This window comes from Cherax quadricarinatus, chromosome 2 (genome assembly GCF_038502225.1).
Source record: "Cherax quadricarinatus isolate ZL_2023a chromosome 2, ASM3850222v1, whole genome shotgun sequence".
NCBI classification, from domain to species: Eukaryota; Metazoa; Arthropoda; class Malacostraca; order Decapoda; family Parastacidae; genus Cherax; species Cherax quadricarinatus.
In genome coordinates, this window is record NC_091293.1 from 43344470 (window position 1) to 43361978 (window position 17509).

The following is a 17509-nucleotide window of genomic DNA, read 5'->3' on the forward strand; positions in this document are numbered from 1 at the left end:
GACTCCATCTCCTTGGATCAAAGGTTTTCTCGATAATACAAAGACTCCATCTCCTCGGGATCAAGATTTTCTCGATAATACAAAGACTCCATCTCCTCGGGATCAAGTTTTTCTATATATCAAATAATACAAAGACTCCAATTCCTCGGATCAAGCTTTTGGATTCCCCCCTATGGGGTTTCGAAATTCTTATGATCTCCTTGGATCAAGTATTTCTCCTCCATCTCCTCGGATCGAGTTTTTGGATTCCCCCTCTGGGGGTAAGCATTCAAATGAACTCCTCCTATGAGGCATGGTACTTTCTCTTACTACAGGTCTAAACAAGTGTGACGTCACCCCACCTGTGTTTACTCGGCGGTCAGTGACGTCACGTGATGACCTCACACATACAGGCTGAATCTTGTCGACTTCCCCCCTATGTCAGTGACGTCACGTGATGACCCCGCACACAGGCTGAATCTTGTCGACTTCCCCTCTACACATTTCATATACAACATAGGGAAAATATTTTCACTCTTAACACAGGATAACCCAAATGATTTCACATTTCAGGATAACACTAATACACAATATTTTCATTATTTATTTATTATACAACCATTACATTTCATATACATTTCTGGTAATACAACATGGGAATCACTCTATTCTCCTACGTTTAGATGGTGGAATATCAGGGTGTCCATAAGCCAAGGATTCATTAGTATTCAAATGATACCTTTTATCATCAAAGGCTGACAAGCCTCTCTTGTTAATTCTTACTGTACATATTTCACCTTTTACGTTACTTATAGACTTACACGTGAATAATTCTCTATCTACATTTGTTAAAACATTCTTATATCTTGCATGAGTTATTAATGGCATAAAATGCGAAGGGATACCCTTGGCTCTGCTGACAGTAGTTGATCTTCCAGCAATCTTTACAGAATACATTTTAGCTTTCAGTGCTATCAACTCACTAATATGTTTATCACACATTTCAGATTTCAATAACCCCAGCTCACCTTTTCTACTATTATCATATAAGGGATGATCAGGACTGAAATTTGAAAAATCCATATATCCTAACAAAGGTTCACTTTTTAACTCGGTGTACAAATCTTTACATTTCAAGCTAAAAATATACGAGTCAGTATCGGTATAAAGAAGTCTTACATCATCACCATAATGTTGTTTTAAAACTTTATACCAAAAATGATACAATTTCTTTTTAGCAATCTCAAGAATTTGAAAACCGAGATAAAGTGGTTGTTTAACTTCTAATTTCTCTTTGTTGAATGTACAAATCACTCTGTCTTGATTCAAATGTGTGATATTTTTTAAGAAAGGATCTTTACTCGCTCTATCAAATGCTTTCTCATTATTGATATAACTATAATATTCAGCATACTTTGTAATATTCAACAATGATTTCCCATATATGGCGTTATTAGTTAATTTGAAAGCTTTTGACTTGATAGGACATCGTGTGGCTGTTCTCTGTGCAATATTAGTTGTTATGAAAGGTTCTAAAAATTTTGACTGAGTATATTCATATATGGTATGAACCTTTTCCACCTCTAACCCAAGTTCCAGTAATAACTGTAACAAATCTAGACTGATCAAATAATTTTTCTGAGGTAAATGACTGGCCACTAATTTCGCATTAGATTTGGGGATCTTTCTAGCTTCATTTTTCAATATAGATTCACAATAAGGAGATTACATCTCTTCTGTTATATTCATGCGTGATAATATCAAAGAAGTTCGTCAGTGCGTCTAGCTACCTCAGGGGACATGGGCTTGGTATCACATTCTATCCAATATCCCTTTTGACCTTCACACGAAACATTACTTAATCCCACATCGAGGAAAGCATTCTTCTCCTCATTCGATAATTTTCTGATACCATTCTGTGGAAGAGCTTCAACCATCGCACTAGCATACAAAGAATTAAAATCTAGATATAAAATATGAGTGCCCATTCCACTCTCAACATCAAAATTGGGATTAATTAAGGGATTATCTGCTTTAGAATACTGATTAATTGCACACGTAAACCCTCCTCTGAGATTCCTTTTAATCAAGTCATATAATTCATGGGAATATAACATATCTAATTTCACATTAGTTTTCAAGAGGAATGCGTCCCAACTGAATGAAGGTAAACTTATATAATTACTAACATCTAGCTTATAAATATCTTTGAGTGTTTTACGCCACTCCATGAAGACATCGGCTAACAATCCAACATCTGTCTTGAGATATAACATCAAGTAATCTCCTAAAGTCTTACATTTACCCAAGTCAAACACTTTCAATGCATGATCATAATCTTCCTGGCTAATAGCACTATTTCTCAAAGAATTAAAAAAATGTTCTTTACTCGGTAATTTTGTTTCATCGAGTTTCTTTAAACTATCAATATAATCATAACACAAAACTTGTTTTCCTTTACATAATAAAGGTAACACATCCTGAGGCACATCTTTCAGAATAGCCTCTGTATATTTCAGTGATTTACCTGCCTTGATATGTTGATCTGCTAAAGTGGAAAGAGATCCATTCAATAAAGACAGAGAATCTTGAAACCTAACCTTACCTATGTCTACTTTCAAGAATTTGAACCCTTGTTTCGAATGAAGTTTAATTTCATATTTATCAACCTGCAATTCCTTTAAAATTATTCCTAAATCATACGACATGTTATGACAAAAAAGTAATAATTTCTCATTCTTATCTTTACACTGCAAATTACAACGCTGACAATAGGCGCCAATATAATTATTGAATTTTAAAGTATGGTCATGATGTTTACGTTTGTCTTGGGTATTTTTGAAGGTGTTACTACATAATTCACAAGTGATCTGGGAATCATGTCTCATCTTATCCTCCTCTGTCATATGGATTACATGATACTCTCTTCTATACTTTATCTTAGTCCATTCACCACTAACATTTAAAATGAAATGATTAACAGCATCCTCCCCCTTATAACTCTTCATACACACTATTTCTCCTTTGCGATCAAATATAATATAACAATAGGCAATGGCTTTATGACGAGACTCAATTTTACCTGCCGGGAGAGTGGTGTCTAATGCACATTCGAAATCAAATACACCGATATATTCGCTGGAATGTGTATGACTAAAATTTTTAAAGTGTACTGTTGTTCCTTCCGGAAGGAATACGAGAATCTGTTTGATTTTACATCCATCTTCGTGGATATCTAACTCTTCCTGTGTATTCAACTTCATCAAACAACTATGACAGTGCTTCTTTACACCATGATCCTTCATTATCGTTCTAACATACCCGTCAAAATCTTTGATTAAAACCAAATGACTTTCATTCAACAATAACGCACACATGATGTCCTTATATTTCTTATTCCCCTTACGACACATAGCCACAAATGTCCCACCTTGATCCTTTCTTAATTGATAAACATATAATGACACTTTATTTTCCTTCTCTAATATACCTAACTTATCACGTGTAATGGGAAAATCATCTATAGAAGATTTTGCATGATTAAGACATCCTTTCTTAGTATTAACTGCTTTGCGAATATTTTTCCATGACATATTCTTTTTATGACATTGATAGGCAGCAAAAGCACGCAGTACACACAACCCGTCATTAATCACTGGATTAAATACATATTGGTTCCCTCGCAGTTTCTTGGGATATGCCACATATGATCCTACTTGTACTCTGAATTCTACTTTAACATATTCGATACTGAAAGATTCGATTTGTTCTATGATCCAACCAGATCCTTCCTGATCTTGCAACTCTGTCTCGTATCTTTCTAATATCGTTCCCACCCATCGATCAAATACTTCAGAGATTTCCTCTTCACTTACTAACTCAAACGCTAAATTTATCACAAATTGTCCATTTTGATCATCACCCGATATGTTTTGACGTAATGTCCTTATAACTATAATCGGGTGGATTCTGAGCGACATTGCTAGAGGTGATCTATCATACATATCTCGCATCTGATCTATAAAATAATCCCTATAAGCATGTAAATACATTCTTAACTCCCTGTTGTAAGTTGAAGGAACACTATATTTCCTCACTGTATGCCTACCTCTAAAATTCTGGATGTATGTAATAATTTCTGGTCTCTCATCTTCACCTCCACTATTGTGTGCGACATTACTGTCAGACACGTCATGTGAGGTAGTTGCTCTCTCATCATCTTCATTAATGGGGACAGAAGTATCCACACCTCCTGCCGCACCTCCGCGTTGTGAGGTACCAACACTAGCAGATCTACCTGCACTCTCATCTTCATTCCCCGTCACACCTCCATGCTGTGCGACATTACTCTCAGTTTGATTCACAACAGTACCAGGTGTATTTCCTGCAGAGGAAAAAAGTATATCCAATTCATAACCCAAAATATTTTTATATATTAAGATTTCAATGAATAGAACAAAATCTTTCACCCTTCTCAGTTTTTACATATTACGATTTAAGATTTTAATGAATGGAACAAAAAAATCTTTCTCGAGTGACTAACTCATTTTTACGATAAATATTTTTCACAACAAAAGTAAAAAGATCACAATTGGATACATACCTGTTTCTACAGCCTTCTTCCATAATACATCTAAGCGTTCCCACTCATTCTTTAATTCTAACAACCTCTCATTGCGATGTACACCACCTCTCTTGATTTCCAACGATCGTCGCCTTCTAATCGACAATCTCCTCTTCACTAATGCTTCCAAGTAATTCGCGTATATTCTTTTCTTATCCTCTGTTAAGAATTTCACTTATTAACGCACTAACCCAGTAAAAATTTCACTCGTATGCTCCAACAACAAAAATTAACCCAAAACATTTTTTTCCTCGTTATATCATTAAACTTGTTAAAAAATATGTTTCACCACATATCAAGATTTTCTAAGTACAACTTACCTTTCTCCATGTTGTGTGGTTCACCGTTGGAAGATGAGGTCAGCCAGGCTTGACGGATGGAAACACAATCCTCGCTCTGAGAGACTCCTTGACCTTATATGGGTCACCCCAAAGTATTGCGTCATGATTTTTGTACACCCCTTCCCCCCTCCGACGACACCATGAAATGCGGTTCACATCCAAGGTAGATTTAAGATAATCATCTCCTTACCGAACACCTGCGTCAACTCAGGTCAGACAGACGCCATGAAATGCGGTTCACATCCAAGGTAGAAAATCACATAGTCATCTCCTTACCGAACACCTGCGTCAACTCAGGTCAGACAGACACCATGAAATGCGGTTCACATCCAAGGTAGAAAATCACACGGCCATTACGTATCTCCTTACCGAACACCTGCGTCAATCGGTACCCTAAAGTAACTAATTTTGGTGAGGCAGTCCCGCTCCGCAACAGGAGGTTACTCCACATTAACTTAGCTGTTATATATCTTGAAAACCCATTAACACTTACAGTGTACAAGTCACCTCTCTATGGTAAACATAATCTCTCTCGACAGTACAATGAACTTGACAACATACGCAGCTGCTGACGTTAATATATTTCGTTATCCATCAAGGATTATCATTGCCGGTTATTCGAATAGTGGCAAATCTTATTTCACATCGAAATTATTAAAGTTATACCATGAGAAATTTCATAACATTATAATATGCGGGGTGACATCACATCCCTTAGAACAAGATTCAGAGATATCTCATAAATTAACATTAAGTAAAGATATTATCGACCCGCAGAATGTCATTGCATCATCCGATGAAAATACAATAATTATTGTTGATGATCTATTTTTAAAAGCTGGTAACAGTGAAATTATTCTCGAATGTTTTACTAAAGGTAGACATCATAATATAAGCATTATTCTGATTACTCAAAATATATTTCACGGAGGACGATATAGTCGTACCATGGTAGACATCATAATATAAGCATTATTCTGATTACTCAAAATATATTTCACGGAGGACGATATAGTCGTACCATGGCTTTAAATGCCACGCATTTTGCTTTATTTAAAATGAGGGATCTTGGACAAGTAGAGATTCTGGGGCGACAAGTTTTAGGAAAAAATAAAGAATTTGTAAATATATATAAATCTGCTATAAATCGATCACCCTTTGGTTATTTATTCATAGACCTTGCATTAAATACACCAGAAGCATTACAGTTGCGAACCAATGTGTTACGTCAGGATTCCTACGAAATTGTATACCAATGGAGCGAGCAAAATTAATTGAAAAGGTTTATAGAGATCCTGGTTCTGTGGGATCATTCTCTGGTGTAAACAGTTTATATACAGCTGTAAAAAAGATTGATCCGTCCATAACCTTGAAAGAGGTCAGAAATTTCTTAAATTCAGAAAGATGTGGGTTGTGGGTGTTGTGGGATGTGGGTGTTGTGGGATGTGGGTGTTGTGGGTTGTGGGTGTTGTTGTCGAACTAGAGATACCGAAAAGATGTTATAAGTGGGTTGTTGTTGTGACTTTTTCTGATGAAATTAGTTAAAACGAGAAAAAATTGTGGGTTGTGGGTGTTGTGGGTTGTGGGTGATGTGGGTAGTGGGTGTTGTGGGATGTGGGTGTTGTGGGTTGTGGGTGTTGTTGTCGAACTAGAGATACCGAAAAGATGTTATAAGTTGTGGGTTGTTGTTGTGACTTTTTCTGATGAAATTAGTTAAAACGAGAAAAAAATTGTGGGGTTTGGGGTGTTGTGGGTTGTGGGTGATGTGGGTTGTGGGTGTTGTGGGATGTGGGTGTTGTGGGTTGTTGGTGTTGTTGTCGAACTAGAGATACCGAAAAGATGTTATTAGTGGGTTGTTGCTGTGACTTTTTCTGATGAAATTAGTTAAAACGAGAAAAAATTGTGGGTTGTGGGTGTTGTGGGTTATGGGTGATGTGGGTTGTGGGTGTTGTGGGATGTGGGTGTTGTGGGTGTTGCTGTCGAACTAGAGATGCCGAAAAGATGTTATAAGTGGGTTGTTGTTGTGGGTGTTGTGACTTTTTCAGATGAAATTAGTTAAAACGAGAAAAATTTGTGGGTTGTGGGTGTTGGGGGTTGTGGGTGTTGTGGGTTGTGGGTGTTGTGGGTGTTGTGGGTTGTGGGTGTTGTTGACGAACTAGAGTTGCTGAAAAGTGATTATATGTTGTGGGTTGTTGTTGTGACTTTTTCTGATGAAATTAGTTAAAACGAGAAAAAAGTGTTTTAGTAGTATTCAGTGGTGTATTTGGGAGTACTCAAATGGTGTTTGAGACTATTCAAAGGTGTTTTTGAAGGTGTTCAAATGATGTGCAAGAGTATTTATGAAGGTGTTCTGGGAGTATTCAGTGGTGATTTGGGGGTATTCGAATGATGTTTTTGGAGTATTCAAAGGTAAATGATGGTGTTTTTGGTGTTGTTCAAAGTAAGGTGTCTGAGTTAGTTTTTGTGATACTGTTGTAAAAATCTGGAGAATGAGGGAGGAGTTTTGGGGGATGAGTTGTAATTTAATGAAATTTGAAAGTGAAAGTGTAGAGTATAAAATGTTGTCTTGGAAATGTTTTAGTGTTGTTTGGAAATGTTCAGAGATGATTTATGAATCTTATTTAAAGGGATGAGAGAATATTTCTTAATTCAAAATGTTGTCTTGGAATCGCTATGTTTTAGTGTTGTTTGGATCCTGCCTCCAACATGTTCAAAGGTGTTTATGTGAGTATACAAATGATTTATGAGAGTGTTCGAAGTAATCTTAACCTCTCCTCGTAGGGCTTGTTCTGTAGTGAGATGATAAAGGGCCTTTTCGATGAGAGAATATTTCTTAAGAGATATTGAGAGAAAGTCTTTTTCCTTGAGTGAGGTGTAGTGTAGACTGTGTCTGAGGCCTTCTTTGCCCTTCCCCAATCTTCATGACTTTGCACTTGGTGGGATTGAACTCCAGGAGCCAATTGCTGGACCAGGTCTGCAGCCTGTCCAGATCCCTTTGTAGTTCTGCCTGGTCTTCGATCGAGTGTATTCTTCTCATCAACTTCACGTCATCTGCAAACAGGGACACCTCAGAGTCTATTCCTTCCGTCATGTCGTTCACAAATACCAGAAACAGCACTGGTCCTAGGACTGACCCCTGCGGGACCCCGCTGGTCACAGGTGCCCACTCTGACACCTCGCCACGTACCATGACTCGCTGCTGTCTTCCTGACAAGTATTCCCTGATCCATTGTAGTGCCTTCCCTGTTATCCCTGCTTGGTCCTCCAGTTTTTGCACTAATCTCTTGTGTGGTACTGTGTCAAACGCCTTCTTGCAGTCCAAGAAAATGCAATCCACCCACCCCTCTCTCTCTTGTCTTACTGCTCTCACCTTGTCATAGAACTCTAGGTTTGTTATTCAAGATTCCACGTCCCTGAAACCATGTTGGCTGCTGTTGATGAGATCATTCCTTTCTAGGTGTTCCACCACTCTTCTCCTGACAATCTTCCCCATGACTTTGCATACTATACATGTCACTGACACTGGTCTGTAGTTTAGTGCTTCATGTCTGTCAGCTTTTTTAAAGATTTGGACTACATTTGCTGTCTTCCATGCCTCAGGCAATCTCCCTTAGGTATAGAATTTTGTGAATATCTTGGTTACAGTGATTTTAGTGGATTTGAGATGGGTGTTAGTCTGTTATGTTGATCTTAGTTTATGGTGATTTTGCTGGTGTTTTGACTGTATTCAGTGGTGTTTTAGTAGTATTCAGTGGTGTATTTGGGAGTACTCAAAATGTTGTCTTGGAAGTGTTTCAGTGTTGTTTGGAAATGTTCAAAGGTATTTTTGTGAGTATTCAAATGATTTATGAGAGTGTTTTGAAGGTGTTCAAAGTAAAGCGAGGAGTGTGTGCGTATTAATTCGTAATATGTAAAATTGTAACTAGTGAATTAATCGAAAAGTGGTTATAAGTGTTGTGGTGACTTTTTCTGATGAAATAGTTAAAACGAGAAAAATGTCTAGACTTGTGTTGTATTTTGTAAAGAAATTGTGGATTGTTGTGGGTATTAACGAAAAAATGTGAAATTATTTGGGTTATCCTGGGTTAAGAGTGAAAATGTTTTCCCTATGTTGTATATGAAATGTGTAGGGGTAAGTCGACAAGATTCAGCCTGTGTGCGGGGTCATCACGTGACGTCACTGACATAGGGAGAAGTCGACAAGATTCAGCCTGTATGTGTGAGGTCATCACGTGACGTCACTGACCGCCGAGTAAACACAGGTGGGGTGACATCACACTTGTTTAGACCTGTAGTAAGAGAAAGTACCATGCCCCATAGGAGGAGTTCATTTGAATGCTTACCCTGAGAGAGGGGAATCCAAAAACTTGATCCGAGGAGATGGAGTCTTTGATATCAAGAAAAACTTGATCCGAGGAGATGGAGTCCTTGTATTATCGAGAAAAAAAAATTGGGGACAGGGGTGAAAGTGGGAGGGGGAACCTCAAAAATTTGATCTGAGGAGATCATAAGAAAATGAAATTCAAAAAAAAATTTGGGATTGGGGTGAAAGTGGGAGGGGGAACCTCAAAAATTTGATCCGAGGAGATGGAGATCATAAGAAAATGAAATTCAAAAAAAATTTGAAAAAAAATTCGGGGAGCGGGGGCGATCCGGACGACGCTGCAGAAGGCGCAGCAGAAGGCGCGGGCGGGCGCGAGGGCGCGGCGGGGCCGGTGGGTCAGCGCGAGGGCGGGGGCGGGTGGGGGGTCTTGGGGGCGCGGGTGGGGGGGGGTCGTGGGGGTGCGGGGGCGCGGGCGTGGGGGGCGCGGGGGGGGCGCGGGGGGGTCGTGGGGGCGCGGGAGGGGGGCGCGGGCGTGGGGGCGCGGGGGGGGCGTGGGTGGGGGTCGTGGGTGGGGTCATGGGTGGGGTTAAGGTCATTAGCATATAGGTGTGAAAAAGGTCATTAGCATATAGGTGTGAAAAGGAGACCCCTCAGCCGCAGCCCTTTTCAGGAGGAAGCCACTCTGCCGCAGAGACCGCTCAGGAAAAGGAAGCCACTCTGCTGCAGGAGTCACTGAGCCGCCTTCATCACTACTTATATATATATATATATATATATATATATATATATATATATATATATATATATATATATATATATATATATATATATATATATATATATATATATATATATATATATATATATATATATATATATATATATATATATATATATATATATATATATCGTGCCGAATAGGTAAGACTTGCGATTTTGGCTTAATAAGTAAAGCGAAAATTTGTGTATGTAATACTTTTGCAAAAGTCATTCTGAACCTTATAAAAAAATGTATTTCATTGTGTTTGTTTATTATTAAATTACTGTAAACTTATCTAAAATATATTTAGTTGGATTAAGATAAATAAAATTGCGCTGGTTAAAATAGGGTCAGGTAAGTTTTCTAAGGTTCTTTTGGTACAAAATTATTAATTTTTACATTAACATAAATAAAAAAAATATACCTTTAAACGTATAAGAGAAAATTTTAGAAAGGACTTGATTTTAAATGAGTTCTTGTTAATTGACCAGTTTTACATATTCGGCACTACATATATATATCCAGAGCAACCACTGTAAAAAATAGTGAAATTCCAAGCGCTTTCGTGAATTCTCACATTATCAATGAATTATGCATTTTGTGATTTCACTTATTTACTATTGTATGGGTCAAATAACACCTGACATTCATTGCATTGGGAAGCAATAAATGCCAGATGTAATTCGATCGATGCGATAATCTTGAAAGGTATCCCTCATATTCCACAACTCCCGCCCCCCTGTGTCTCAGTGCACGTGACTGGAATATTGCAGAGTGAAGCATAAGTTGATAATACAGTGAAATATTAGAGTTGAAGATCTTAAGCTAATCAGAAGAGACATTCACAAGTCATCATATGAAAACTTATATCCAAATTTCTTCGATACAGTTTAAAATATATACAGCCCAAATCTAATTCAAACCTTTCAGAAAGACCAGACCAATATCCTAAAATACAAGCGCACATACAACTTGAAGCCACTCAGAAGTTACATTGTCAAATTTTCAGCGTAGAAGGTTTCAAGCCTATCTGATGTGACACTCAGAAATTATCGCTAGAAAAACAGTATTTCAATTTTCCGAATTTATTCCTTGAGAAAAAAGAAAAATGGGTTCTACCTAGGCCAAAATCAGTTCAACTTTTTCTATAAGATTAACCAGCATTTAAGTAGTTGAGTACATAAGGCTTTTATTTAAAGTTTAAGTACATAAAAAAGTTATAATGCTCTTGAAGGCAAACAAATGTTATAGGGAAATATTGTGACATATTTCTGATCAGAAGAGACATTCTCCAGTTAGTTCACAGAAAGTAATTTAAAAAAAAAATGGCACATTAAGACATACAAAACTCACTCACGAAAAGGATCTTGGGGTGAATATATTACCGAGCACATCATCTGAGGCGCACATCAACCAAATACCTGCTGCAGCATACGAGCGTCTGGCAAACCTGAGAAAAGCATTTCGACATCTATGTTAGGAGTCATTCACGACACTGTACAACGTGTACGTCAGGCCCATATTGGAGTACGCAGCACCACTATGGAACCCTCATCTGGTCAAGCATGTCAATAAATTAGAGAAAGTGCTAAGGTTTGCAACAAGACTAGTCCCGGGGCTTAGGGGTTTGTCCTATGAGGAGAGGTTAAGGGAACTCAACCTGACAACAATGGATAACAGGAGGGATAAGGGGATATGATAACAATGTATAAAAGATAGAGGGATTGACAAGGTGGGTGGGGACAATGTTTCTGAGTTGTGACAAAGGGTCACAACTGGAAACTGAAAACTCAGATGAGTCACAATAATGTTAGGAAGCACTTCTTCAGTCATAAAGTTGTCTGGAAGTGGAACAATCTGGAGAGTGATGTAGTGGAGGCAGGATCCATACATAGCTTTAAAAAGAGGTATGATAAAACTCATGGAGCTGGGAGAGAGTGGACCTAGTAGCGACCAGTGAAGAGGCGAGGCCAAGAGCTATGAATCGACCCTTGCGACCACAATTAGGTGAGTACAACCTAACATCAAGGTGAATCTTCAATTGAGTAAAACACTTCAGCGCTAAGAGCTGAAAGTTTACGAGAGACGTATTCTCCAGTTACTCTGCAGAATCCAACAAAATTTGCATTTATGGAGCCTAAACCCAAGAAATGTTTCATCAGTTTTATAAGATGAATGAGCTATTAAAAACTGATACCATTCACAATTGTTTTGTTTTAACCAGAGGAAAGGGTTAAACCAGTAGGGGTCATGTACCATCTATGGACTGGGAGACATTCAGATTAGATCCAATGATGGGGAGTACAGATGAGCCTTGCTTGACAGTGCTTTGCTTTACAGAGGTTTTCAGTTATAGCCATTCTTCATTTATGCAGACATCACAAGTCACTGTAAGCTATGGGTGAAAATATTTTATGGTCAGTAATGTGTGTACTGCACATGCATTTTTTTTTAGGTCTAATTATATTGATCATTTAATACATGTATCGACTAAGGCATTTCATGAGTAATAAAAGAGAGTTTTTGATAAAGAAATGGAAGATTTTGTTGAGAATTTTCCGCAATTAGGAAAGTCTGTCGCCATTAAATTAGAAAAGCAGCACAAAAACGCGATTTTTAAAGGTTTTCTTTTCTCATTCTATTCTGTTTATAATACTGTACAATCAGGTAAGAAAATTATTTGATTTTAATTTTTTAAGAAAGTGCAATTTGATAAAATTGCTAAAAAGTGGGAATTTGGCAACTACATGCCCCAAAATAAATGCAAAAATACATTTAATTACGATACACGATTGCTTAGGAGTACAGCCAATCAGAAGAGACATTCTCTAGTGATTACATGGTAAACAATTTATTTAATAAAATTGGCAAATTAAAATTTACACAGCTCAAGATAAAGGCCAAGATTTAATTTAATAAAACGAAACAATGCTGAGAATTTGAAGACGTTCGGAAGAGTAATCCTCCTGTAATTCATCTGATTCCAACGATTCCAAGTTTCATAAACAATTTCAGTAAAATATTAGAACTGCACCTACTGAGACTTATGGCGTATTATCCTTTTGACAGTATACATCAGTAACATTATTTTGAAGACGGTCAAGCATTCTTTAGTTACAGAAGATAAATTGATATCTCTATTATTCAATAAAACTGGCAAATTTCATTGTGAATCTTACATTCAGGATTCCACACTATTCATTATTTTTTTAATATATAAAATATGGCCTTAGTTAACAAACACAAGGACAGACAATTTGAAGCGGAGGGGATAAGGCCTTCTTGAGTTATGAGCCCATGCTCCCCCCCCCCCAAAAAAAAATGGTAATGATTTAAATGTTCCCCTTCAGCGTTACCTGATAACTGAACTTGCATCGGTCACTGAGTGATCTGAGAAAGGTATCCCTCGTCTCCAATAATCCTGCAATCTTATGCCCCCAGATAGATTTTGCCACAGAAGTGGCTAGTTTATTGTGCACCTCATATCCATCCTGTGAACGGTAGTGCAAGAGAATATGGATACACAAAAATCCTAGGAACTAGGCTCCAGAAAGGTTAACAGGAGTACATCTGGATATATATCTACAGTTTACTGATCTGTTACAAGCAAACTTACGAAATTTGCTTAGTGCAGAGAGGCACAAATTTCTAATGCAGTTAGATGAGAGTGTCGAAGATTTCAAGGCAATCAGAAGAGGCATTCAAAAGTTTTCCCATGGAAGGTAAAATAACATTGCGCTTTCACAAACTATAACATGTGAAGAAACATTAAAAGTTTCCCCCCAAAATTTCTTCAGTAAAACTGAAAATTGGCTCCTACCCGGCATAAAATCAATCCAAACCTTACCCAGTGTATAATACTCCAGTATTTATGATCTGAAGCCGATCTGAAAGGTCATTCTCTGGTTACTGTACAATAACTGACTTTTTTAAATATGTCAAAATGTTTACACATACCAAATACAATGCGAAATTTCTTTGAGAAAAACACAGCCGTTGAAAGTGAAAATGAGTAACTAGAGTGTATGAGTGACAAGAGTGAATAAATAAGTAGAGTGAATGAGTAGCTAGAGTGAATGAGTAACTAGAGCGAATGAGAGACAAGAGTGAATAAGTAAAGTGTATGAGTAACTAGAAAGAATGAGTAACTAGAGCGAATGAGTGACAAGAGTGAATGAGTAACTAGAGTGAATAAGTAACTAGAGTGAATGAGTAACTAGAGCGAATGAGTAACTAGAGCGAATGAGTGACAAGAGTGAATAAATAAGTAGAATGAGTAACTAGAGTGAATGAGTAACTAGAGCGAATGAGTGACAAGAGTGAATAAGTAGAGTGTATGAGTAACTAGAGCGAATGAATAACTAGAGCGAATGAGTGACAATAGTGAATAAGTAGAGTGTATGAATAACTAGAGCGAATGAGTAACTAGAGCGAATGAGTGACAAGAGTGAATAAGTAACTAGAGTGAATGAGTAACTAGAGTGAATGAGCAACTAGAGCGAATGAGTGACAAGAGTGTATGAGTAACTAGAGCGAATGAGTAGCTAGAGTGAATGAGTGACAAGAGTGAATGAGTAACTAGAGTGAATAAGTAACTAGAGTGAATGAGTAACTAGAGCGAATGAGTAACTAGAGTGAATGAGTAACTAGAGCGAATGAGTGACAAGAGTGTATGAGTAACTAGAGCGAATGAGTAGCTAGAGTGAATGAGTGACAAGAGTGAATGAGTAACTAGAGTGAATGAGCAACTAGAGCGAATGAGTGACAAGAGTGTATGAGTAACTAGAGCGAATGAGTAGCTAGAGTGAATGAGTGACAAGAGTGAATGAGTAACTAGAGTGAATAAGTAACTAGAGTGAATGAGTAACTAGAGCGAATGAGTAACTAGAGTGAATGAGTAACTAGAGCGAATGAGTGACAAGAGTGTATGAGTAACTAGAGCGAATGAGTAGCTAGAGTGAATGAGTGACAAGAGTGAATGAGTAACTAGAGTGAATAAGTAACTAGAGTGACTGAGTAACTAGAGCGAATGAGTAACTAGAGCGAATGAGTGACAAGAGTGGATAAGTAGAGTGTATGAGTAACTAGAGCGAATGAGTGACAAGAGTGAATAAGCAGAGTGAATGAGTAACTAGAACGAATGAGTAACTAGAGTGAATAAGTAACTAGAGTGAATGAGTAACTAGAGCGAATGAGTGACAAGAGTGAATAAGCAGAGTGAATGAGTAACTAGAACGAATGAGTAACTAGAGTGAATAAGTAACTAGAGTGAATGAGTAACTAGAGTGAATGAGTAACTAGAGTGAATAAGTAACTAAAGTGAATGAGTAACTAGAGCGAATGAGTGACAAGAGTGAATAAGCAACTAGAGTAAATGAGTAACTAGAGTGAATAAGTAACTAGATTGAATGAGCAACTAGAGTGAATGAGTGACAAGAGTGAATAAGTAACTAGAGTGAATGAGTAACTAGAGTGAATGAGTAACTAGAGCGAATGAGTAACTAGAGTGAATAAGTAACTAGAGTGAATGAGTAACTAGAGCGAATGAGTAACTGGAGCGAATGAGTGACAAGAGTGAATAAGTAGAGTGTATGAGTAACTAGAGCGAATGAGTGACAAGAGTGAATAAGCAGAGTGAATGAGTAACTAGAACGAATAAGTAACTAGAGTGAATAAGTAACTAGAGTTAATTAGTAACTAGAGCGAATGAGTGACAAGAGTGAATAAGTAGAGTGAATGAGTAACTAGAGCGAATGAGTAACTAGAGTGAATAAGTAACTAGAGTGTATGAGTAACTAGAGTGAATGAGTGACAAGAGTGAATAAGTAACTAGAGTGAATGAGTAACTAGAGTGAATGAGTAACTAGAGTGAATGAGTAACTAGAGTGAATAAGTAACTAAAGTGAATGAGTAATTAGAGCGAATGAGTGACAAGAGTGAATAAGCAACTAGAGTGAATGAGTAACTATAGTGAGTAAGTAACTAGATTGAATGAGCAACTAGAGTGAATGAGTGACAAGAGTGAATAAGTAACTAGAGTGAATGAGTAACTAGAGTGAATGAGTAACTAGAGCGAATGAGTGACAAGAGTGAATGAGTAACTAGAGTGAATAAGTAACTAGAGTGAATTAATAACTAGAATGAATGAGGAAGTTCTGAGAAGGAATAAAAGTGAACATAAACTAGCATTATAATTATATTACCGGTGAAGCGCCAAACCCGGGAAGTCACACAGTACATGTACGTAGGATGGTGTGTGTGTGTTGGTCCTTGTTGTTCTTACGTTAGTTGATTATGATGGTGGTAGTGGTGGTGGTGGTGATGAAGTGATGGTGGTGATGCTGTGACGATGGTGCTACTGTGGTGGTGGTACTGCTGTTAAGGGTATGGTAACATAGCGATGGTGGTTCTGCTGTGATTGTGGTGGTGACAGTGGTGTTGACACTGTGGTAGTGGTGTTGACACTGTGGTAGTGGTGCTGACACTGTGGTAATGGTGTTGACAGTGTGGTAGTGGTGTTGACACTGTGGTAGTGGTGCTGACACTGTGGTAATGGTGTTGACACTGTGGTAATGGTGTTGACACTGTGGTAATTGTGTTGACACTGTTGCAGTGGTGTTGGTGGTGGTTCAGAGAAGACTGCTGTCACAACAAATAGGAGAGCAGGACACGTGCTAACTATCTCTGGGGAGCCTGCGCACACTCTTCTTTCCCTCTCCCTCTCCCTCTCTCTCTCTCTCTCTCTCTCTCTCTCTCTCTCTCTCTCTCTCTCTCTCTCTCTCTCTCTCTCTCTCTCTGTCTCTCTCTTTTTTTTTTTACACAGGGTTTGACAAGGTTAAGGATCCCTAGCTTTATTGACAAGCTATTTACAGGTTAAGGATTCCTAACTTTATTGGCAAGCTAAGAGCTGTTACCTACATCAGCTCACTTGAAAGCAATTTTATTGTTATGAGACATACAAGTAGGGAACAGGATGAAGTTGGAGCCATCTGTGGGCCAGCATTTTCATTTGATCAACTGACTTTATCTCGTTGACATCATTATGCTGTACGAATGTGTTCCACACTCGAGTCATCCTGGGTATGTATGATCTCAGATGGAGTGATGTTCTGGAGAAGGGTACAGCCAGAGTGAAGTTGCTGCTTTCTGCCCGTCTTGTGGCATAAAAACTTGTTTCATGCTGCCCTCGAAGTGGATCCAAGTGTGGTATTTTGACAATATTGGCCTTGTACATAACAGTAAGGCCACCCACATCCCTCCTATGTTGAAGGCTCTGCTGAAATGACAGATCTATCCAAGATGGGTTCAGGCGAGAGATGAGACGTCTTCCTCTGTTCTCTACTCTGTCAAGCAGTCGCAGATGAGAGGGGGGGCAGGCAAACCAAGAAAGTGGAGCATACTCAAGGTGTGAGCGTGCTTGTGCCTCGTACAGGATCTTGCAACCCCTACTGTCAAACAGATGCGAGATACGGCGAAGTGCT

The 17509-nt window shown here is 38.2% G+C and overlaps 1 protein-coding gene across 1 annotated transcript; it reads right to left on the reverse strand.

The window, feature by feature from the left end:
* Positions 1–1739: 1739 nt before the first annotated feature.
* Positions 1740–4792, reverse strand: LOC138853324 (uncharacterized). The gene is made up of 2 exons (XM_070089429.1): positions 4583–4792; positions 1740–4363 (listed from the first exon to the last, which is right to left on the reverse strand). The coding sequence occupies exon 2, from the start codon at positions 4029–4031 to the stop codon at positions 1740–1742; it is 2292 nt and encodes a 763-aa protein (XP_069945530.1). The 5' UTR covers positions 4032–4363; positions 4583–4792.
* Positions 4793–17509: the final 12717 nt, after the last annotated feature.